We start from the raw sequence: 23,751 nt of genomic DNA on the forward strand, positions 1-23,751 counted from the left end.
ACAGTGTTGATGGTGATTATGTCTTTTTCAGACATTAGGGAGAAGTCTTGTATGAGGATTGTGACGTCAGCCTGACTGTAGACTTTGCTGACGATATGTCCTTTTTTATCATCTCTGATCTTCTTTAATTGTTTAAGAATAATTTTTAATCCTTGCGCTCTTTTGAAGTACAAGTTATTAATATCCAATCTATTTTTATTGATTGGATTATCTGAGCTGTCGATTTGAATTGACTCTTGTTTATTCATCTCTCTGAGAATGACGAGATGTATTCCCCGCTGCCAGGTGGCTTCTGGAGTGGCATTGAAGAATTTGAAATTTAGTTTGGCGGTTAGGTTTTTTGATTGAAGCAAATTGGCGCTCCATTTGAAAATATGGGAAAAGTGTTTTATCTCTTCCTGGTTATCTGTGTATAATTGATCAATGTATCCAAAGAAGAATAGTTTATTGATCCATTCTGGATCAGCTTCTGGTAAACAAATGATTCTTGGGTAAGCTGTTTGAGTCAGCTTAATACATTTGTTCTCCGTCTTCTTCATGGACATGATTTGTTGAGTTATCTTTTGGTATTCCTTTTGGAATTCTTCTGGTTTTATGGCTTCATACCTGTTATCATCAAATGAAATCAAATCGTTAGAGTTATAATCTGCCACTCGTTTGGTCGGCAGTTGTTGATCCGACACTGGATTGGTCGTCGGTTGTTTATAGTCTTGTTCTTTCGAACTTGACTTGTTATAGTCTGGTCCATGTGGACGAGGCTTGTTATAGTCTGGTCCTTGCGGACAAGGCTTGTTATCCGTACCGAGGAGCACCGGTATAATTATCTCCTGCTCCTTGTCCTTCTTTAATTTATTATAATCTATTATAATATCCTCTAATGAGGTTTTTATATTATCAACTTCTTTAAGAAGTTTTAGTAGCCTTGATTCAATCTCTTCCATGTTCAGCTGCTTCTCTGGTCAAGATATCAGCCAAAACGTTAGTAGTACCGTTAATATGAATAATATCAAAATCATAAAATGAAAAGAATAACTGCCATCTTTTTAGTCTGGCATATTGTGGTAGATTTTTGAGATTATTCTGAATTAATCCTCTAACCTGCGTATTATCTGTTCTTATTATAAACTTTCTTGGTAATAAAAAGAAGTTGAACTTTTCTATAGTTCTTTTTATAGCTAGCACTTCTAGCTCATTTATATGATAGTTCTTTTCGGGTTTTTGAAAACGTACCACTTGTATATCTACATATGTTTTCTTGATTATCGTTTATTATTTCTTTTAATACTCCCCCCCAAAAATTTTCGGAGGCGTCTGTTTCTATTACCAATACGGTATTATCAGCTGGAAGTCTCAGCCGAGGAAGATTTTTGGAAATGTCTTTGATTGTTTTTATTGCATTTGTATGTTCTTGAGTCCATTCCCATGGAGCTCCTTTCTTTAATAGTTTTTGCAATGGATTCCTATGCTTTGCAAGATTGATAATGAATGTTTCTGCATAGTTAGCACATCCAAGGAATCTTTGCAATTGTTTGACATTTGTTAATGTATTTGGAAATGTTTCCAATTTTGCGGCGATGTGTGGTTGTAATTCCACACCTGCATTATCTATTATTAATCCTAAGTATTCTATCTTTTCCTTGAAAAGTTCCATTTTCTTTAATGATAGATTTATACCATTTTCTTCAGAGATCTGAAGAAATTGTTGTAAATGTTTTTCGTGTTGTTGAACATTTTTACTCATGATTAATATATCATCTACATAGATGATACAGAATTCGTGAATGCTATGATATGTTTTATCTAGCCATTGTTGAAACTCTTGAGGAGAGTTTTTCAATCCAAAAGCTAGTATATTCCATTCATAGTGCCCTTGTGGAGTACTAAAGGCAGTATATGGAATGCTATTTTCTTCTAATTTTATTTGCCAAAATCCACTTTTACAGTCGAATTTGGAAAATATATTTTTATATCGTATTTTATCTAACAATTGGGTTTTATTAGGTAAAAAGTATCCGTTGAACTTTGTGTATTTATTTAGTGTTTTATAGTTTACTACCATTTTCCCCTTTCCTCGTTTTTGTTCGGAATGGTTCCGGACCATAAACGCTGGAGAAGAATGGGGACTTTTACTATGTCTTATTATTCCTTGTTCTAATAGTTCTTTTAACTGTTTTTCAAATTCCATTCTATCCTCTTCAGAATAGAACATAGGTTTACATCGTATTATCCTATCTTCTTTTAGTTCTATTTTTGCCATTGTTTTGTGTTTTTCCCAAAAATAGAGTGGGTTTTTATGGCAAAGTTTTTTGAATTTACTCATATATTTTTGTGTTATATCTTTGTATTTTTCTTCTAAATATTCCAGTTTTTCTTGCTGGAAAATCCTATTTATTCCATAATTTAATCTTTTTGTTTTAATTACTTCTTTTCCTAAGATAAAGGTTATATATTGTGAATTTTGTCGAAATTCATCAAAGGAATTAATGAAATTATTTCCTAATATTATATCAACACCTGTTTGATTATTTTCATAGATTTTGTTTATAGTGAGCTGCTTATCTTCTATTTCTATTTTGACATTTATAGCTTTGTTTTTATAATGGGTCTGATGTCCGCCCATATCTAGTCCAATTACTTTATCTTTTTCAGGTATCCATTCATCGTAATGTAAAACTTCTTTTTTACATACTGAGATGAATGATCCATTATCTATGAATGCATCAAATTCTCGTTTGATATCTTTGGTATACACCATTATTTTGATATATATATTATTATTTAGTTCTCCTAATGTTTTCCCTATCTTTAGCATTTTTGAGTTACTATTTCCTGATTGTTTATTCTTATTTGTAATATATTATTTTCAATCTTATATTTTTGACAATCATTTTCTAGGAACTTCATTCCTAGTATTATAGGATATTGTTCATCCGTTATTCCTTCGTCAATTAACAAAGGTATTTTAAATATGAGATTTTCTAATTTTATTTCCACTTCATATGTCCTACTGGTCCATAGGTGGCTATATGTTTGTTTAGCTATAAGCTCTGTAGGATATAAATATCCTATATTGCTTTTTCTTATATAGTTATTCGCACAACCTGTATCAATTAATATTTTTATTAATTTCCAATGTTGGCCATTGAAATATTCTCCTTTTATTCTAAAGTGAGTATTATCATTTTGATTGTAAGATGTGTTAATTATTTGTTTATTTTTCTGTTGCTGTTCTTCCTCTCCCACTGCGAAAGAGGGTGTTCTGAGAATACCATCGTTATCGATGATATGTCGTGGTTTTGGTTTGACAAGTTGTAATGACTGTTTGGGATTAAGATCAAGGTTCCATTCTTGATCATCCTGTATTAGTGGTCGATTTATAGTTGGCAATTTTATTTCTTCAAACGAAGAATATAGATCGTCAATATGTATTATATCTTGATCCTTATATCGTATTGAATGAACACTATTTGTCAGTGCGTAACTGATTCCATAGTGTATATTAAATCGTTCAAATTTATATGCTAGGGTTAATGTGGAGTCTATATTTTTATCATTTAGATTTATTGTGTATTTAGGAAACAAATAGAATCCTAATTGTTGATAGGCTAAGTTGCCTTTCATAATGCCTAGCAATGAATCATTGCGATTTATTATCCTGTTATCCAAGATAGCTAGTTTGATTGGTGTGTCTATTCCTTCTCGGAAGTGTGCTTTTATTAGTATATGAATTCCTCCAAGATGGAGAAATTGTATTTTATTGCGATCATTAGATTTTATGTGATTTAGTTTTTCAAGTATATCTTTTTTAATTAACAGGGGTAAATTGACATTGCCTGTTGCATTTTCGATATCTATTGACTGCTCTTTGATTTTTAATCCAAAATATATAATATTTTCGCGTTTAAAGAGAGTCATCCATTGTTTATAAAATGCATGATTGAACGCTCGTTCAGTTGTATCATGGATTTTATCCTTGGATATTTGTTTGAATATATTTTTATCAAATAATAGTTGTCTCGAGAATTCTTTCGAATCCTCAATTTCTTCTTTATATATAGGATTATCCATTACTCGCTTTCCGAGTCTTGAGAAATATCCGATTCTATTATGTAGAATTCTTCATCACTTATTGTATCATTTGAATTATATTCTTCCATATGGAAAGAATATAGTTGATTATATTTGGTTGATTTTTTCCTTTTGGGGCATTCGTTGGCATAGTGTCCTTCCTCTTGACATAGCCAATACTTGCATTTTTTAGGTTCTTTTGTTTTCCTATTTCGTCTCATAATTCGTTTTCTAAATTTATATTTTGGTATGTATTTCTTATTGATTCTTTTGGGAAAGAATCGTTTTCTGGGTTGGAATTTTCATTTCCTTTTTCTATTATATGTTCTAACATCACCAAATATTAGTTTTTCACTATTTTGTGGACAGCAAAGTCCATAATTGACATGTTTTCTAATTATGTATTCTTGTTGTGCATTAATGCACCATTTATTTATGCTATTCCTAGCATATCTGATTCGAGCACCTAAGGTGTCGGTTTTATCTTTAAGCCAAGACTTGTATCCTAGGCTTAATCTCTGATTGTATGGATATGGTAATTTTGAAAAATAGATTTCTTTAGCATTAGACAATCGATCATCGCCTAAGCCCTCGTAGTAATATTTTGAGAAAGCACATGTATAGGCTTCAAACCCACACATAGTGACTAGTTTTAATCTCTGAATATTGTTATATGCATTATCTCGTTGCATCTTTTGTTCTTCTTCCTTATGGGTGGTCCATTCCTCACCCTGGAATTCTTTTCTGACTGCATTCTCAAATCTAGTTAGTATTCTTTTGTTTGTATCATTTGGAGTTACTGTATTAGTTAATGAGTTTCCTGTTTTAATTTCATTTTTAATTTCATCTGATTGTTCTTCCCACCAATTGGCCACATTGCCTTGGAAGGATGTTACTATAAAGGATGGGACATCCTCTAGTTCTATCTTTTTGGTTAATAAAGCATGATTCATGCTTTTAACCCATGTTTCTATTGCTTTGTCTACATCTTTTTTACAATCTAAGTTTAACCAAGTTCCACCACTGGGAATCTCAGTCATATTTTCATAACTATATTTCCATGCCTCAGCAGGGTCTTTGTATATTTTATTATATTGTTTTTTGTATCCTGGTGCTAATCTCCTATATTCATACGGAGGTGCACTTGGTTGGTATGTTGACTCCAAGGTATTGGGATACCTTGTGGTTAGTTGTTCTATTGCGCTTATAGCGTCTTCAATGTTCATTTGTTCTGTTAATATTTTTATAGGGTCATTTGATCCTCTGGAAGTACTTGGTCTTCCTGGATTCATCATTGTGGGATTTACTTCATTATTTTCTTGAGTGTTTATATCTATCTCCCCCAGTTGAAGAGAGATATCATCTTCATAATCACTTGACAAATAGTCCATTAATTTGGTCTTGGTAGACTCAAATATAGATTATGAAATGGTATCATATTTCTTGTTCTTCGATCATCATAAGGAAATTTATAAAAGATATAATCTTCCCTTATTTTTTCTTTTATATTTCTTAACGTCCTGGGATCAATATAATCCCGTATTGATTTATTGACATATCCAGCAAATGTTGTTAAATTTGCTAGGAGCCATATTAGGTTGTTTATATTATTGAAGGTTGGATTAAACCTTCCATTATAGTGGCATTCTGCATATTCTCGAGATATTCGAGATTGTAGATGTCTGACATTATGATTATGGTATGCTTCGAATACCTCAGTCATGTTATTGACCGACTAATTTCCGAAGTTGTTTTGGATGTTATATCTAAAGGATTTAATTGTTTATTGAGTTGTTCTATAGCTTTCTCAATCCTATGAAGTCTTTTATCTATGGTATTTTCACGTTCTAGTATTTGATTTATTTGTTCTATGTTGTCAGTATTTTCTATCAAAGATATTTGTTCTCTTAATTCTTTTATTTGATTATTAAGAGTTTCTAATATCTTATCTTTACTTTGTTCTTTATTTTGTTCATTTGATTTATTTAAACCAAATGTTTTTAGTAAGAATAAAGCTATCCAATTTAGTTGGTTATTTCCCCATACGTCTGAATCATTGACTAGATCGAATGGTTGGAATCTACCAAATTGGGCTGCTCTAAATCTGTAACTATTAGTTGGTAACCTTAATGGTTCTATGTTTTGAGATTGTAGACTTATGACTGGTAAATTATCCATTAGTTGATCCTATTGATCCTTCGGATCTTTCTCTATCTGAAATTATAGGATATGGATTATTATCTTGATCAATGAATTGAACTTCGTTTATTTTTCGGATTATTATTTGTGCTATTCTATCATTTTTGTTTAATGTTAGATAGTCTCTATTTGACGTTACTACAAGTCTTAACTGTCCTGTATAGTCAGGGTCTATTATTCCTAATTGTACTTGGAATCCTTTAAAGATGTTACTAGATCTATTATGTATTTCTACATAATATCCTTTAGGCATTTCTAATCTTATATCTGTGTTTATTATTTGTGTTTCACCTTTGAACAATGTTATATTTGTATTTAATTTTATATCATAATTTGTGGACGTCCTCCAAGGAATATAAAAGTTGCGGAGCACCTCATTCTGGTAATTCAGTGGCAACCTGAAGAGATTGCGACAATAGACTAATGCCTGTGAGTTTTGAAGGCCGCCTTTTTGTTGTGAAGGTCTTTAAATCCATGTGAATATACATAACATGTGAGTTTTCAAGGTCTTTTTGTAAAGAACGTCTTTAAATCCATGTGAATATACATCCAAGGTCTTCTTTTCTCCATGTTGAGCGCAAACAACTTGTGAAAATTTTCAATTTGGTAGTTTATGAATGGGTTTTCATCATTTTGCAGCAGTTGCCCTTTGTTTTTGATCAGATGTTTGGTTACACTGCATGTGCACTCTCATTTGTGACACCTTTGCTGTTGGTTTGATTGTCCTTTCTCTCTATATATAATCCATTTTCTATCTTCTCTTCCTATCCTCTCCAGATGACTCCTCCACGTACTTCTACAAATGATAAGTTACATGGACGTGACTATCTTACATGGAGTGCTGTGATGAAAGCTTGGTTTGTGCAAAAGTGGATACGGTACATTGTTTGTGGAGCTATTCCTCGTCCTCGGTGTCCTTTTCCAGTTCTCGAAGATTTTGATGAGGACAACCATGAGGAAGCTGTGCTTACATGGGATTCAAATGTTGCGCGTGCCTATTCTGCTATTCTTTGATGTGTTTCTAAAGAAGTTCTACTGGGGGTTACCTCTTGTAGGACATCTTCCAACATATGGTCGAAGCTTCAGATGTTGTATGAGGCACCTTTCACCATGTGTGCAACGACCCTTTATGGACAACTTCAGTAGATGAAGTTTGAGTCTAAGGACACTATTGAGTCATTTTTGCTCCGTGTTACACAGGTACAAGACGAGCTTTGACATGTGTAGTCTATCCTTCTAAAGATACATCTCATGGCAACGGTACTCTACAAGCTCCCCCCAAAGTTTGGAGTGGTCAATGCTTTGAGGGTGCAAACATCCTCTACAGTTGTGAGCTTCACACATATGTCCTCGATGTTGCTTGAGTATGAGGCATCTTTGTGTTTACAGGGGAGGCTTTCATCTTGTTATGAAGGTTTTGGTGAGGCTCTTGTAGCTTCAAAGAGGGGGGTTTGACCGGAAGAAGTCATTGAAGGCCTAGTATTATCAATGTGGTAAGAAGGGCCACTTGCAGGACTGCAGGGAGTTAGCAACCTTATGGAAAAAGAAGGAGAAGATGATGAAGCAAGATGCGGACTCCTTCGACGAGTCATCCTCTTCCTCAGACTACGATTCTGATCCTATCGGAAAAAGTCATTGAAGGTCTGTGTATTATCAGTGTGGTCAGAAGGGCCACTTGCGGAAGGATTGCAGGGAGTTAGCAACCTCATGGAAAAAGAAGAAGAAGATGATGAAGCGGGATGGAGACTCCTTCGATAAGTCATCCTCTTCCTCGGACTCCGACTCTCATCCTCCGACCATGGAGAAGTCCAAGGCACAGAAGGGATCCGCTTCTTCAGATTGAGGGAAGGGCTTGGTCGCCCCTTCCTTTGCTGCTTTCTAGTCTAGGTGATGCAGACATCTCTTATGACATTGATGATAGATACAGAGATGTGCCATGGTTCTTCTCTATTTTTCGGAGTTGGTATGATCGACATCGACATTAGGTTCTCTCTGCGGCACCTTGGTGGTGGCTTGATTACCTATTGTTTGGGTATCCATGGTTCTACTCTAGTCGTTCTATGTTGTATGAACTATGATGAGCCATTATCATTGTATCATTGTATTGTATTAGATCACCCATTATCTGAGAGAGGGTGTTTGGAGGATTGTTAGAGTATGTGTGAGTTTGTGCGTGCCTGCACCTTGTCTTTTATTTAGGCATTATTGTAGTGATTTATTTGTGGTATTTGTGGCATTTTTTGCCAATCAACTAGCATTTAATACTGGCTAACCAGCTGCTATTTTAGGCCTATTTCATGGATATTTATAGTGGGGCTCCTTTTGCTCCTCAGTCATCTTCACTCATCAGGTGGACTTCCTCTTAGAGAGAGGAGCTGGTGTCAGTGCCCATGCAGCCAATACTCTTAGTTGTTAGTGACTGTCTCGTGTTTGGTATATGGATTCCATCTCCCGAGCACATCTCTGAGTTCTCTTTCTTTGCAGTGTTCTTCTGTTTTCTCTCTCTTCTTTCTTGTGTTCAGCAGTTTATTTCAGCACTCGTCTATGCTTCCATTGCTGCACCACTTTTGTCACCAACATGCTTGGGTGTTGTTCTCAAAATTTCTCATCATGCTTTCCCCAGTATAGATAGACATAAGTCCAATTATGCTTCCCCTATTTGTGTGGAAATATGTTTAATATGCTTCTCCCAAATGGTAGAAACAGATCTAGTAGTACACCCCCCTTGTTATGTAGGTTTTGGTGAGGCTCTTGTAGCTTCAAAGAGGGGGGGTGACATGAAGAAGTCGTCGAAGGCCTAGTATTATCAATGTGGTAAGAAGGGCCACTTGGGGAAGGATTGCAAGGAGTTAGCAACCTCATGGAAGGAGGAGAAGATGATGAAGTGAGATGTGGACTCCTTCGACAAGTCATCCTCTTCCTTAGACTCCGACTCTTATCCTCCGGCCACGGAGAAGTCCAAGGCACGGAAGGGATCCGCTTCTTCAGATCGAGGGAAGGGCTTGGTTGCCCCTTTCTTTGTTGCTTTCTAGTCTAGGTGATGCAGTCATCTCTTACGACATTGATGATAGATACAGAGATGTGCTATGGTTCTTCTCCATTTTTCGGAGTTGGTATGATCAACATCGACATTAGGTTCTCTCTGCGGCACCTTGGTGGTGGCTTGATCACCCACTGTTTGGGTATCCATGGTTCTACTCTGGTGGTTCTATGTTGTACGAACTATGAGGAGCCATTATCATTGTATCATTGTATTGTATTAGATCACCCATGATCTGAGAGAGGGTGTTTGGAGGATTGTTAGAGTATGTGTGAGTTTGTGCGTGCATGCACCTTGTCTTTTATTTAGGCATTATTGTAGTGATTTATTTGTGGTATTTGTGGCATTTTTTCCCAATCAACTAGCATTTAATGCTCGCCGACCAGCTGCTAGTTTAGGCCTATTTCATGGATATTTATAGTGGGGCTCCTCCTTTTGCTTCTTAGTCATCTTCACTCATCAGGTGGATTTCCTCTTAGAGAGAGGAGCTGGTGCTAGTGCCCATGCAGCCAGTGACTCTTAGTTGTTCGTGACTGTCTCGTGTTTGGTATATGGATTCCATCTCCCGAACACGTCTCTGAGTTCTCTCCCTTTGCAGTGTTCTTCCGTTTTCTTTCTCTTCTTTCTGTGTTCAGCAGTTTATTTCAGCACTCGTCTATGCTTCCATTGCTGCACCACTTTTGGCACCAACATGCTTGGTTGTTGTTCTCAAAACTTCTCATCATCCTTTCCCCAGTATAGATAGACATAAGTCCAATTATGCTTCCCCTATTTGTGCGGAAACATGTTTAATATGCTTCTCGCAGATGGCAAACAGATCCAGTAGAAACCAATATTTTGCATATTTTGTTGAGTGTAATCTCTCTCTTATTTTTTGGTTGGTTTTTCCTATCCCCTACGTGGGTGTCCTGCCATACGCACAAGTAACAGTGAGAGGTTCTCACCCATTTATATGCTATCCCAATTGCCTATCATTGGTCTACTCAGTCGGTTATCTTCTCCTTGTGCTCCATATTGCAAAAACAAGTATATGACAAAGGCTGCTGCGAAATCGCAAGTTTGCCCCCCTACAGATTCTCGAGGAATACAAGTCTTCTTCCTTGTGTTAAACTTATCAATTGCTGTTTTATAGATCTCAGCCTTATTGTCTCGTACACAAGGAGAAATAGTATGCTCTTGACTGCGTTGACAAAAAGAATACAGATGCAGAGCCCAGTAGATTTGGCAGATGAATATTTCTTTCAACATCAATTGTCCATGGTTTATCACTAGGGACTGGTTATGAAATTTGTCCTCTCTCAGGAGGGTAAATGGAATATAGAGGCTGTAATAATCATGCAGAGCCTTAATACCAGCTGGATAGTTTGATATTAGTACTTGTCTAGAGAACATGCCTGCATGGTAACTGAATTGCATGGGTAACAGAAGGCTCTTAGCTGGTGTCCTACTTTGGTACCTTAATGATTTCCCCCAGCCTGCTAATGCACTCAATTTCCGGAGTCCTTTCGTGTTGAATGTCCGTTACCCTTCAAGTATCTTGTGCTTTTTCAGATTGATTTCATTTTTAACTGTTTTTCAATATGTCTTGGAAGAAAAAAGAAGATCATGGATAAGATTGAATGCAATTTGAATTTTTAAAGCTGAACTGATGCCTCAATTGATGAATCTTCTTTTTTCTACTGGTTGGATACATTATTATTTTCTGGTTTGGAAAACAGAGAGAGAAGCAGAACTTTCAAGAGTCCGATGGAGTATTTGTTTTCCAAGCAAGTGACCAAGACAAGCGTAACCAAGATGAACCTTCTGCACCTACAGCTAGGCTTATCAAAGAATTCAGCAATATAAATGGTGAAAGACTTATTATTTGCTCTTCTGACTGTTATAAGAGTACTGTTAACTTTTTGAGCTAACAAAAGAGGTAGTAGCTAGAAGGGTTAACAATAGTAAGTTGCAAATTCTACATTTCAAATGAGTTTCAACTGTCAACAGTAGGTAGTAGTTACAAGGGTTGACAATAGTTGGGCCTTCAGAGCAGTCTTGAATCGCATGGGTAACATTTCTGTGCTTTGGAGGATTGAGTGTAGGTATCATTTAGTGGTAAAAACTGAGTTTTTGCTTATTAATGATAGTGCTCATTTCTTGACAATGAGAGCATTGTATGCTTTCTCTCTGCTTCTCATGATTGAAATTGCTTATTTACATTGTAACATTGCGGAGTATTGACTTGTCTAATAATCTCGCAAACATGATTGCCTCAAAATTCTCCCTAAGGAGCAATGGTTGGCTAAACCAAAGTTGAACACAATTCTTGATGGATGATGTAAAGAATTGCAGTTTCCTTGCACTACAATTATTGTATAATCAAGAGTCCAGCATGAAGATTATTTTGACAATTTTGATTAGTACTTTGTTGTACAAACTATCGTGATGACATTTTATTTCCAACATCAAAAGAGTTGAATTTCATACATGCAAGTGAGAAGATAGCCATTGATGTTGGATAATGTGGTACTACCATTTACATGGTGACTTATGTGCAAATTTTTAGTCATTAAAGAAATATGTTTATTTTATAGTCTATATTTTATAGAAGGTAAAGTAGAGACTCTCTCTAGGTTTTGGACAGAGATTGTCCACACTCTCTCCTAGATATGGGAAATTGGCACTTCCACTGTCAGCCACACATGTTTTGGCATTATAGACATCTTGATTGGTGATTCATTCAAGCCTTGTAATAGATTTCTGTTCGTTATATATTGGTACAAGTTTGGAAGTCCCTTATAGGGCTAATTTCATACTTTGCCTTGGGATCTTTTGTCATGAGGGGATTTATTAATAGATCTCTCTTTTTTGTTTAAAAAAGGGTGAAGCACTATAAGAGATACCCCTCAAAACAAAAGTTCCTTGAGGTTAAGCAAGGAGAAATGATTTTTTAGAAATGCACTTTTGAATTTTTTAATTTTTATTTAGTTTATTATTATTATATTTTGGGGGTGCAAACTTGAGAATCATAAAATAAATCTTGTTCACAAGAAGTGTTCCCTAATAGGATTAGTCAAAGTCAAATAGAGCCAATTATGATTTATAAGAGCTCTTGATGCTCTACAAATGGTCTCCATTTTAGCTACAAAGTGAAATTTTCTTGCTAGACTAGAGACCACATGAGAGTTTCACTTGGGTTTCTTGTGGCAATTCAATAAGATACCTTGGTTGTCGTGTGGGTAATCATATCACCTTAGAGCAACATCTAATACCCTTACTCTTGATATCAGGCAAAAGGTCGTGTATTGGAGTACGATGAGACTCGCACTAGTAGAGAGGGTAGTAGTGGCGAACTAGGTTCTACTTGCTACCATGTGGTATACCCTCTTGTTGGGTCCTCTCTAGGTCATGCATTGGCCAAGTGAAGTGCCTCATCAAGGATTTCATTAGGTTAGGTGGGATGGAAGTCCAATGAGGGCTAATGTAGCCTAGATGTTGTCACGTAGTCCAATTCTAGGGCTGGTTGTGGGATCATAGACCCAAATAGCTAGAGCATTGTTGGTGTAGCTGATTGTAAGGGGCCTTCTTTCCAACAAGGAGCTGTAGAAGTAGTTACTATTGTGGAGACTAGAGGGTATTGTTCCTGCTGATGGAGGAGCATGGCAGCCTAGTATAGATTGGATTTTCAAATTGGATTTTCAAGCAGATCCAAGCCACATAGCTTGGAAAGAGTTTTGAGGTCAGATTTGTTGCTACTATTATCCAAGCTTGAAGATTAGTGTTTGAAGGAATTTACTAGATTGCTACAACCACAATTGAAGAGAAGATGATATAGTCTCTTCTCTTCAACCAATTATTTAGAACAAACAAAGGAAACAGCATTGTAGAGAGGACACACTTATTTTGGGGGAGGTTCTCTTCATGGATTGCTTCTACAATGGGGGAGTGATTTGCCTTTCCACAACTACTAGCTCAATCATCATAGAGAGAGATTGTAAACTAGAGGTGCTAGAGACATGGAGGGCATTAGGGAGGTGGTCCCTTAGAGTGGAGGATTGATACAAACACCTCTTAGACATGGATTAGGCTCTTTACTAGAGGATATATTCTTCTTGTAGTGGTGGCTACCGGCAAAGAGGGAGTGTTTACCTTTTCAATATTTGAGGATGGAGTCTTAGAAAAGAGGATTTGGATTAGTTGATTGTTGGAGCTTACATGATGCTCTTAGTAGAGGATTAGGGTCGTGGCTCACTGTGATAGGACTTGGGACTTGGTATTTAGATTCAGATCATCTAAGATGCATGGTGGATGGTTGGAGGTGTTGGTTATGGAGTTGATGTGTGCTCGGTAGGCTATGGAGGAATATATGTGATATGTGTGTGTGAGAGAGAGAGAGAGAGAGAGAGAGCTCTTGCAAGTACACAACAAGCTGAATAAATTGATGTGATAGTTTGTGATGATAGCGCAAGTGATAGGGTTTGAATATATTGGTTGAGGTATCCACCTACACCTTGACAAGCTGAATATGTTGTGTAAAAAGGTGTGTACACCTAAACGCGCACTTTTACACACAATAATGTGTATTCACAAAGGAGGATAAATAATGCGATGTTAGCATCGTTGTTGCACCTTTTGTCATCCAAAACGATGGCGACCATTTTTTCATATTTCAGCTCTTGAGCCACCTTGAGAGCTATCATGGTTTCATGGAATTGTGCTTCTTTTATCAAGCTATTAAGAAGTATAGCCTTTTTATCGTCATCATGTAGACGGCTTTTGAGAGTGTTCAATTGTTGGTAAAGAAGGCTTCAGAGATTGAGATGCTGCTTAAGAGTCTTTGAAGGATCATAGGAGATATTAAACAATTGCATCTTTACAAATAATTTGGAATTATTAATCTCTCCCTCAAATGTGGTTTAAAGGCCATCCCATACCTCTTTTGCCGTATTTGTAAGATCAAGATGATGAAGAAAGTTGTCAGAGAGGCTGAGCCTGATGATGGCGAGTGTGCGTTCATTCTTCTTGAGCCACTCTTGATGAAGTTGTGCATTGCCTTGAACTTGCTCTGGTTTGTCAGTGGAGACGACTTTCCATGCACCTTCTTGCATGAGTATGAGTTGGATCTTTGTCTTCCAAATGGAAAAGCCAACGCCTGAGAAATTTACAATCGTGATGCCATATCTTGACATTCTGATGGTAGATGCCATGGGGAGAGCTTAAATTGAAAAAATGATGAAATTTTGATGAAGAAATTTGAAGAAAGCAGGCTTAGATTTGAAAAGCTCCAATTTTTATTGGGTAAATGATGGGAGATTTTGATAAAAATAAAAAATCCCCAATTTCATGTGAACTGCCCTTTAGTTCAGAGAAGAAATTTTGAGAATTTAGGCTTGGATTTAGAAAGGCCCAAATTTTGTCCATGAAGTTTGAAGGACTTTTTTTTATCACAGCTGAAAATCCCCACATTGCTCGTGAACTGCCCCTTCAGTAAAAGTTTTGAACTTCAATTAATAAGGTTTTAAGTAAAACCTTATTTCTGGTCGGCAGTCCACAGGCAGACAGGCGGGTTGTCAGACAGGCAGCATGTGGGCAGCTCAACAGGTCGCGCGGGTCGTTCGTCTGATGTGGACAGTCAGCTGTTGTGCACAGCTGCCAGTTGAAACACATGATGTTTGATGGGCAGACAGGAGGTAGATGAAACACATGACGGACAGATTGCGGGCGGGACAGTTGGCCCAACAGATTGTCAAACGAAAGCTGCAGGGTAGGTGATGGGGCATGTTTGACCAGGCCACAGGGCACACGAAGAGGACCAACAGAATATTGGGCAGCCATGGGTGAAGCTGGAGGCGAACCTGCTCTGATACGACTGTTGGTTATGCCCAGCAGGCTATGGAGGATGAAGTTCCATGAGAGAGAGAGAGAGAGAGAGAGAGAGAGAGAGAGAGAGAGAGAGAGAGCTCAATTCTTGCAAGTACGCAACAAGCTGAATAGATTGATGTGATAGTTTGTGAGGATAGTATGAGCGATAGGGTCTGAATATATAGGTTGAGGTATCCACCTACACCTTTGACCCTTATTAAATGCTAAATGGTGTAAAAAGGTGTTCATACCTAAACACACACTTCTACACACAATAATGTGTGTCCACACATGAGGATAAATAAATCTAATAGGAGGTATTGGCCATATAGGAGAGCATATCTTGTGATTACAGAGGGACCTTGGGGATTGTGCTTGGAGAGATTCCTTTGTAGAGACACCTAGGAATGTCCCCTTCTTTGATACACCACAAGATTGGAAAGGAGGATACATATGATCCGAGGGTTAGAGTGATGCTAGTGACGACTTAGGATTGGATTGTAGAAGGTATCACACCACCTTCCTTGCTGACTTCTAGTTGAGATCGGAGGATAGCTTTAGACCCAAAAAGATCTTACTCTTTCTATGGTTATTAACACACAGGAGCCTGGTAGTTGGCATTTGGCCTGGTTATAGTAGAGATCCAATTGCGCGTGTTAGATATAGGAGGGGACACAACATTGTATATGGGATTGTCCTAGGGCTCAACAAGTAGGGAGGAGAGCCCTCAGGATGGTGTTGCAGTGCACAATAGAGTCTATTACTTTGACACAAGGGACAATTGCATGGATCACAGACAGAGGCCTAGCTTGTGAATATGAGGATAAACAGAGGAGTCATGTCTATATCATTTCAGCTCAGCTCTTGAGCAAGATTGTCACACTGGATTTTTTAGAGTCGGTGTGAACTTAGGGGCACTATCACAAATGGGAACTCATAACTAGTATCATTGCTTGGTATATTTGGATCTATTGGCCATATCCACTGTAATGACTTTCTCCAAGATTTGAATCGAGATTGTCTGTACTCTTTGGAGGATTTGTGGCCGTTTAGAGACTACTATGAGGAGGAGAGATGCTTTTCTCAAGACCTGGGATGGTGGCACTTTAAGCCACACATGGTTGGTATTATAGATCTCTTGATTGGTTATTTACTTAGGTCTTCTAATAGGCTTCCCCTTTGTTGTATTATTTTTGCTTTGGAAGTCCCTTCTAGGGCTATTTTTGTACTTTCCCTGGGGATACATTGTCCCGATGGGATTTATTATCAGAATCATTCTTTTCTGTGAAAAAAAAGGGCAAATTATGAAATAAGTCAATGAAATTTTGGAAAATGAATCAGTGAGACCCAATAATCCTGCTTTGTTTACCTGTACTGCTAGTACAAAAGAAACATGACTCTTCTTGTGTATGTGAATTATAGAGCTTTGAAGGAGATCACATTAAATTTTGATTCCAAGAATAGACTCCTAGGAACTTAGGAAGCTTAGATTGTTAATCAATTGTTAAAAAAGTGAATCTTTCATACAGGAGATCCAGTATTTAGGGCCTATATTAGCTAATTGATTAGCTATATGATGGAGCTTATAAAGGTGAACTTTATTTTGGAATAGCTTCATTTGACTTTCTTACATGACATAAGGTGTTTATTGAGATTTCTACATTTCCTACAGAAGATATGCAGGCAATAGTACTTAGACAACGGAGAGTTTTAAGTTTAACTGGAATGATGAAGAAATAGCGCCTTTTGATGGGTTGAACCATGCAGCCTTTACTAGATTGTTTTGCACCTTTCTGTCTTCCTTTGCTTTCTTTCAATATTAGTTTCATTGGATATTCGGTCCTCTAATATGGAAGTCCTTTTGAAACTTTCAAAGGTATAAGCATTTAATATTAAGTTAGATTAATTGCATTCCCTTAAGCACCCTAACATGTTTTTAACAGCACATTTGTTCTGAATTTTCATTTAAATTTTCAGCATTTATTTCCTGCAGATATCTATTCTGGAGAGATTGGCAGTATGCCCACAGTTGTTTCACGTTCTCACGAGAACCCTCTTTATAATGCTCTATGGGTTGCTCAAGGTCTTCTGCGAAAGGGGTAATTTGTCCAGCTGTTTTGAAGCATGTTTGCTTGAAGTTGCCAGCAGACAGTTATATTTTTGATTTGGTTCCAGATCTGTAAAGAACTCATCGAAGCGTATCTTTCTTTTCACTAACAATGATGATCCTTTTGGGGATGTGGATCCTGCATTGAGAAAGGACATGCGTAGAGTAACCATCCAACGTGCAAGAGTAAGAAACTCAAGCAGTTGGCCATTCTTTCTGCATGACCACTTTAAGTTGTTATGAACTTCATCTTTTCTTTTTGCAGGATGCTCAAGATTTGGGGATCTCAATTGACATTTTTCCCTTCAATATACCAGGAGAAACCTTTGACATTTCCAATTTCTATGCTGTAAGACTCTGGCCTTTTACAGGTTTTTTGACTTCTCTGAGCGAGTGTTAAGTTGGCAGTGTGTCAACAGCTATTTCTCATGCACTATATTGTTAATGATAATTCATGAAAGCACTGTGTTCTTTGATGCACACATTCCAAAGGTTAGTGGTATCTGTAAGCAAGTTACCTCTGTTTCTGATGGCAGGAGATGCTTGATCTGAATGATGATGAAAAAGCAAGTTTTCTGGCAATTGCTGCGGAAAGGTTTTGAAATCTTCTAAACTGAGTTGTTTGGTTTTTCTGTGTTTTTTTCTGTAAGTGGACTCTGTTGACCAGGCACAATGTGTATATTTCCCCTTTTACAAGTTGATCAGTTTTGCAGCAAGTTTGCTTTGTTTACTTGCAATGTGGATGCATGTTGTATATGCAAAGGCATAAAGATGTTTCTGCTCAAAGGCCATGCATATGATTTAAAAGATGGTTTAGGTTAGAATTAGACATGATGTTAAATAAAAGTAACCATTTCTGATCCAAGTCAAGCAGCAGATCCCGGAAGTTGTAGCCTAGTGGTTAGGACTTGAATGAAGTTGCGGTTCTAGTTCCCTGTTCCCATGGCTAGAGATACCTATGTTCCTCTGGTGCTTTTTGAGGTGTATGTAGCTTGTCCTTCAAGGGGGATCTTGCTGACTCGCCCTATTTATTGGCCAGGGACCATTCCTATGATCATGGCTCCTTGTGTGGTTCTTGCTTGAAGATCAAGGGTTTGGTTAAGACTTGAATCATAACCACAAAGTTGTGGTTCTAGTCCCCTCATCCCATCAGTAGGGATATCTATGTTCCTCTGGTGCTTTTTGACATGTATATGGTTTCTGTCCTTGGGGAGGATCTCAATGGTAGGCTTATTTAGTGGCTAGCTTGTATCTGTTCCAGAATATTCTAAAGATCATAGGTGCTTCCTAGATGACCATGTTTTCCAAGCTGTTGAGCAGATTTGTCAAGAATTTGGGGTATGAGAGAAGTAACCACCTGTAAATGACGCAACTCGTCACAGAGATGTGAGTTTTGTACACAGTTTTCCAGTAAAATTACATCTTTCTTTACTTCGAAAATTATAGCTTGAGACCCTCAATGAGATAATAGTTTATTGCACTGAAAGTGAAGTAGAGTTCATGTACTTCTATTGTTATCTATTGACTTCACCTTGGACTACCATAGATGGATAGTTCTCAGATCAATATCTGGAAGAAGCTAAAACACCAGGAATTGTGGTGCCAATATATCAGACACAGCCTGCAGGGAGCAACTGGCATGTGGGAAGCCCATTTGCAGATGTTTGCGACTTATTCTGGCAGAGCATAGATTGAACGCTTTGGTGCTGCAAATTCTATTTCCTCTAGCCGTTTCACTTCACTCTTTCTTCTGGCTGAGGTATCTGGGGGGTCTTGCTAAATTGCAACCCAAGAGAGCCTGAAATAATGAGGATTCATGTTCTTCATCCAGTAGCTTAAGCATTCTGTGGATTTTCTTAAATAGTAGCTGTGGCATTAGAGCCCTAGGAAGCTTGTACTGAGACAGGGCCAGCAGCAATCAGCATTGGGATAGATTAATGTGCTGATCATGCAAGAGTCATGAGACTTTTTAGAGGTGTGGACAAACCTCATGTACCCCATCCAAACCTTCCGAAGACCAGCAGTCAGCTCAGTTGCAAAGTCATCATGGCGAGACTCCATCAGCCAAAACTATGCTTTGCAGCTTTTACATCATGACACTCTTGTAGAGCCATTTGGGTGGGAGGGTTGACCAGTCACATTAAGTTGGGCTTCGTGAATATCTATTTTCCCATGGATAGGTGAGTTTGAATAGGTGTGAAGTCACTGTTTTCAGGAAGCATTTGGCCCAAGAGATGGATTCATGGATGGTGGGTACAGATTTCAAAGCATTTGGCCCAAGAGATGGATTCATGGATGGTGGGTACAGATTTCAAAACAACCTGGAAGTTTTTGATTTCTTTGCTTCAGTGGAGCAGACGAGAGGGATTTTTTTTTTTCCTTTTTCTTTTTTGGAGGTTTCTTGCACAAGTAAACTCAGAGATAAACTTTGGGCATCCAATTTCCTGGATTTAACGGGTTTTCTACTACCCATGAAAGAAAGTTATGTTAAAGACACTGTAACAATTGATTTCAGCAAGGTAAATATGTTCTGTAAAGGTCTCAAAAAAGAAATGAGGGAAAAACCATGGGTAAATAGCTCCCTGGCTTAACTGCTCAAGGGAGGTACACTATACAAAGCTAATGAAAGAATCGATTCAGTGGTCAATAATGTCAGACCATTTAAGGTGCCCCTTACTAAGAAATGCAGGGGCAAACATCGAGAAATGCAAATGTACGACACGTGATAGACAATCTGATGAATGTTCAATGAAGGTGAGAGTGTATAGAGATGAATAATGATACAAGGGGCCTCAAACCTCCTTGTCTCAAGGACCAGGGCAGAGGTGAGCAGAGAGTGGTATTGGAGATGCGGAGAACAGCTCCAAGCTCGTACTTGAGATTATCCAAAAATGCAGCAGCAGCAGCAGCAGTCCACCATGTAGTGTGATGATGTGGGGAGTAGTGGAGGGAGTGAAATACAGTCCTCTGGGCAGCAGGATGTTGGTGTAGAATGTGGGCAGCAAAAGCAAGGTATGCTGGTGGAATGCAGCCGAATGAGCAGCAGATGATGATGTCAGCTAGCTGTCCCTGGCAGCACCAAGGTGCAGCTGCAGGTGTGAAAATGCAGGCAGCCAGTTTCCCTCATCTTCCTCATGTCAGCATCTCCTTAATCCTCTACTGCTCCATCCTGGCACCCTCAATGCCTTGCTATCATCTGGTACTCGAGCAGGGGCCTTCTCTATGGCAGCTTTGTATGCAGTCCCCTTCCATTCAAAATTATATGGGTTACTGTGTGTTTTTCTTTCTCTTGCTTTGTTCATTTTCTCCTCTCTCTTGTTGCACCTTTCTGCTTCTGCATGGGTACTCACAGATATAAGCTCAGCGTCTTCTTTTTCTGCTCATTCTGCTTCCCCATCAGCCTGGACATCCAATGACAGTGACTACAGGTTCTCACTGCTGTCACTCTTTCCTCAGATTGGTGGGAGAGGACATGCTGGCATGAAGGAAGGAGAGAGGAAAGGTGGAAGAGGGCAGAAGTATGGAGGTAGCTGAGCCCTTCAGAGGTTGCTAGCAACAGGATGGAAGCAATATGGAAGGGAGCAGGAAGGAGGATGCCACCCCCTTTGGGGGGGGGGGGGGGTGTTTCAACAGGTATGGAGGAGCATGCTGAAGGGGGAGGAGATAAGAGCCCTTCAGAGGCTGCTAGCAACACGATGGAAATGGAAGCGAGCTGGAAGGAGGATGTCACCCACTTTTTCTTTTTTTTTTTTTTGGGGGGGGGGGGGGGAAGGGTTTAGCAGGTATGGAGGGGCATGCTGAAGGAGTAGTGAAATGTCCCCCCAAGGATCCAATTTGCACATGAGACATGACACAAGCTGTACCCATGGCAAATAACATAAAGGGAATGGACATCGGACTCACTTCCCAGCCAGAGAGCTAAATGGGCTCACCCTTGAGCCTCTCTTGGGCTAAACTTATATGGTTGCTGACAGACAAGATGGCTACCAAGCAACATCTCTCTTGTGATCTAATGTATTGTTAGATGACGGAATTTTGTTGGGTAATTCGGGCAGAAAGACATCAGCGTAATAATGGATCTAGATACTTATTAGCATCCAAATTATTATAATGTTATTATTAAAAGAAAGAGAACTATAGTGATATGTTGATGATTGAAACTTTTTAATAAAACATACATAAGTAACAATATCTGAATCAGAAAATAATTTGCTGAATTCGAAGGCCGATTTCATACATTAGATTCAATGAGCTTGGAGGGTGGACAACCCTCAATCACATAGAAATGACCATCAAATTTGAAAGGGATTACATGAGATTTATAATTTACAGAGAGTGAGGAAGTTCTATCAAATAACCACTATATCGCCAAGGATGACATCCACATGGTTAAGGTTTGTTATTGGAAGTCTAGGGCCTCCTCGTACTCATAGTAACAAAAAAACATTTCTTGCATTGACAAAGTGCGAAACCTCGAAACACACAAAATATTTATTTTCGTTTCACCAAGTCAAAAAAAAAGTAAAATGAAATTTTAAAAAAAAGGGGTTTCTTTGATTTAAAAATAAATGTGTGGGCTGTTTTTATTTTACAATTTGCGTTTTTTCCATACCCTCCTTGCATGCTTGATCACCTTCTCCTCCATCTCTTCCTATTTTGTTTCGTTTCATGAAACAAGGTTGCAAAACGAAAAAGTTTTTTAAAGGGTTTCTTTTATTAAATAATGTGCAAGCTGTTTTCCTTTTCAACCCGCCCTTTTTCCATGCCCTCCTCCTTGCATGCCCTATCACCTCCTCCTCCTTGTCCATCTCCTCCTCATCCTCCATCTCTTCCTACTTTACCTCTCTCTGAAGTGAGCGATGCGTAGTGGCGATGCAACGTCCGGCGATGAAAATGTCAGGTAGAGAGCAAAATGTGAGCAAGAGTAGAGAGTTAGAATCAGAGAGAGAGATGCACGATGTTCTTGGGTACAATTTGTTGTGTGTACCTCTTAAGGTTTTAGATAGATATATATGAAAGTACAAATGTGCTAAGGGTGTGTTCACACCCGTGCATATATAAAAGGCACGATAGCCCTTTATTCCCAACAACCTCCCACCTAAAGACAATGTGTCTTAAGAGGAGAAAAGAATCAGCTAAGTCTAGGTATGTACAAAGTTGGAATACATATACCTATCCAACTCCCATCATCTGTCGGCAACGAGCAAACCGCTCTGCTAGAAGACCCTTCGTGAGAAGATTTGCAGAATTATCATCTGTATGCACTTTGACAAGTTCAATGCTCTTGCTGTCAAGTACATCTCTAATGAAGTGATAGTTCACCTGTATGTGCTTTATCTTTGCATGAAAGACGGGATTCTGTGCTAGCATGATAGCACTTTGACTATCACAATGGAGAACAAGTAACTTTGTAATGCCAAGCTCTCCCATCAGATGTGAAAGCCATAAAGCCTCCTTGCATGCCTCAGTGGCAGCCACATACTTTGCCTCTGTAGTAGACAATGCAACACACTTTTGTAGCTTGGAGATCCAAGAGACTGCTCCTCTTGTGAAGGTAAACACATATCCAAAAGTGGACTTTCTGTGGTTTGCATGACCAGCATAGTTTGCATTCGTAAAGCCAACAACAGATGCCTTCTGCTTTCCAAAGCAGATGCACAAATTCTTTGTGTCTTTGAGGTATCTCATAATACCTTTCACTATTTCCCAATGCTTTTTACTAGGGTTGGCCATGTATCTGCTAACCACTCCTACTGCAAAGGCAATGCCAGGACGTGTAGCAACCATAGCATACATTAAACTGCCAACAACTGAAGCATATGGTATCTTGGCTATTTCACCTTCTCATCATTAAATGTAGGGTTGCCCTCTACACTGAGTTTCACATATGGAGACAATGGAACCCCAATTGTTCCCCCCCTCCTCCATATTGAAACGCTGCAAAACCTTGGAGATATACTCCTGTTGAGATAGATAGAGTAATCCTTTTGACCTATCTGTGAGTATTCGCATGCCAAGAATGTGATTTGCATCACCAAGATCCTTCATGTCAAAGTTGCCATGAAGACTTTGCTTCAATGAGTCCAAGGCATGAGTATATGTGCCAGCAATTAGCATGTCATCAACATACAGAACCAAGATAATCAGGTTGTCATCTGCTGCCTTCTTGGTGTACTAGCAGTGATCCATTTGACTTCTATGAAAACCTTGAGACTGCATAAATGTATCAAACTTATGATACCATTCTCTTGGTGCTTGTTTCAGCCCATACAAACTCCTTTTGAGTTTACATACCATCTTCTCTTTCCCTTTTGCCACAAACCCTTTAGGCTGCTGCATATATATGTCTTCATGTAGATCACCATGTAAGAATGCAGTCTTTACATCCATCTGTATGAGCTCCATATCTTCAGCTGTAATCAAGCCCAAAATGGTTCTCAAAGTAGTCATCTTGACTACAGGAGAGAAGATCTCATCAAAATCAACTCCATGT

The 23,751-nt window shown here is 38.3% G+C and overlaps 1 protein-coding gene across 2 annotated transcripts in view; it reads left to right on the forward strand.

Annotated features, from left to right (window-relative positions):
- The window catches only part of KU70 (ATP-dependent DNA helicase 2 subunit Ku70-like protein), a 129,101-nt gene that overhangs the window by 76,282 nt on the left and 29,068 nt on the right, over nucleotides 1–23,751 (forward strand). For both annotated transcript variants that reach the window (XM_087671370.1, XM_087671372.1), the window contains 5 exons: nucleotides 11,026–11,155; nucleotides 17,145–17,250; nucleotides 17,327–17,444; nucleotides 17,524–17,607; nucleotides 17,795–17,853. In XM_087671370.1, coding sequence (XP_087527496.1) covers nucleotides 11,026–11,155; nucleotides 17,145–17,250; nucleotides 17,327–17,444; nucleotides 17,524–17,607; nucleotides 17,795–17,853 — 497 coding nt within the window. The remainder of the gene's footprint in view (nucleotides 1–11,025; nucleotides 11,156–17,144; nucleotides 17,251–17,326; nucleotides 17,445–17,523; nucleotides 17,608–17,794; nucleotides 17,854–23,751) is intronic.

The sequence above is a fragment of the Lygodium microphyllum genome, chromosome 29 (genome assembly GCF_053477565.2).
Source record: "Lygodium microphyllum isolate KBCC chromosome 29, Lygodium_microphyllum_v1.1.10, whole genome shotgun sequence".
NCBI lineage: Eukaryota > Viridiplantae > Streptophyta > Polypodiopsida > Schizaeales > Lygodiaceae > Lygodium > Lygodium microphyllum.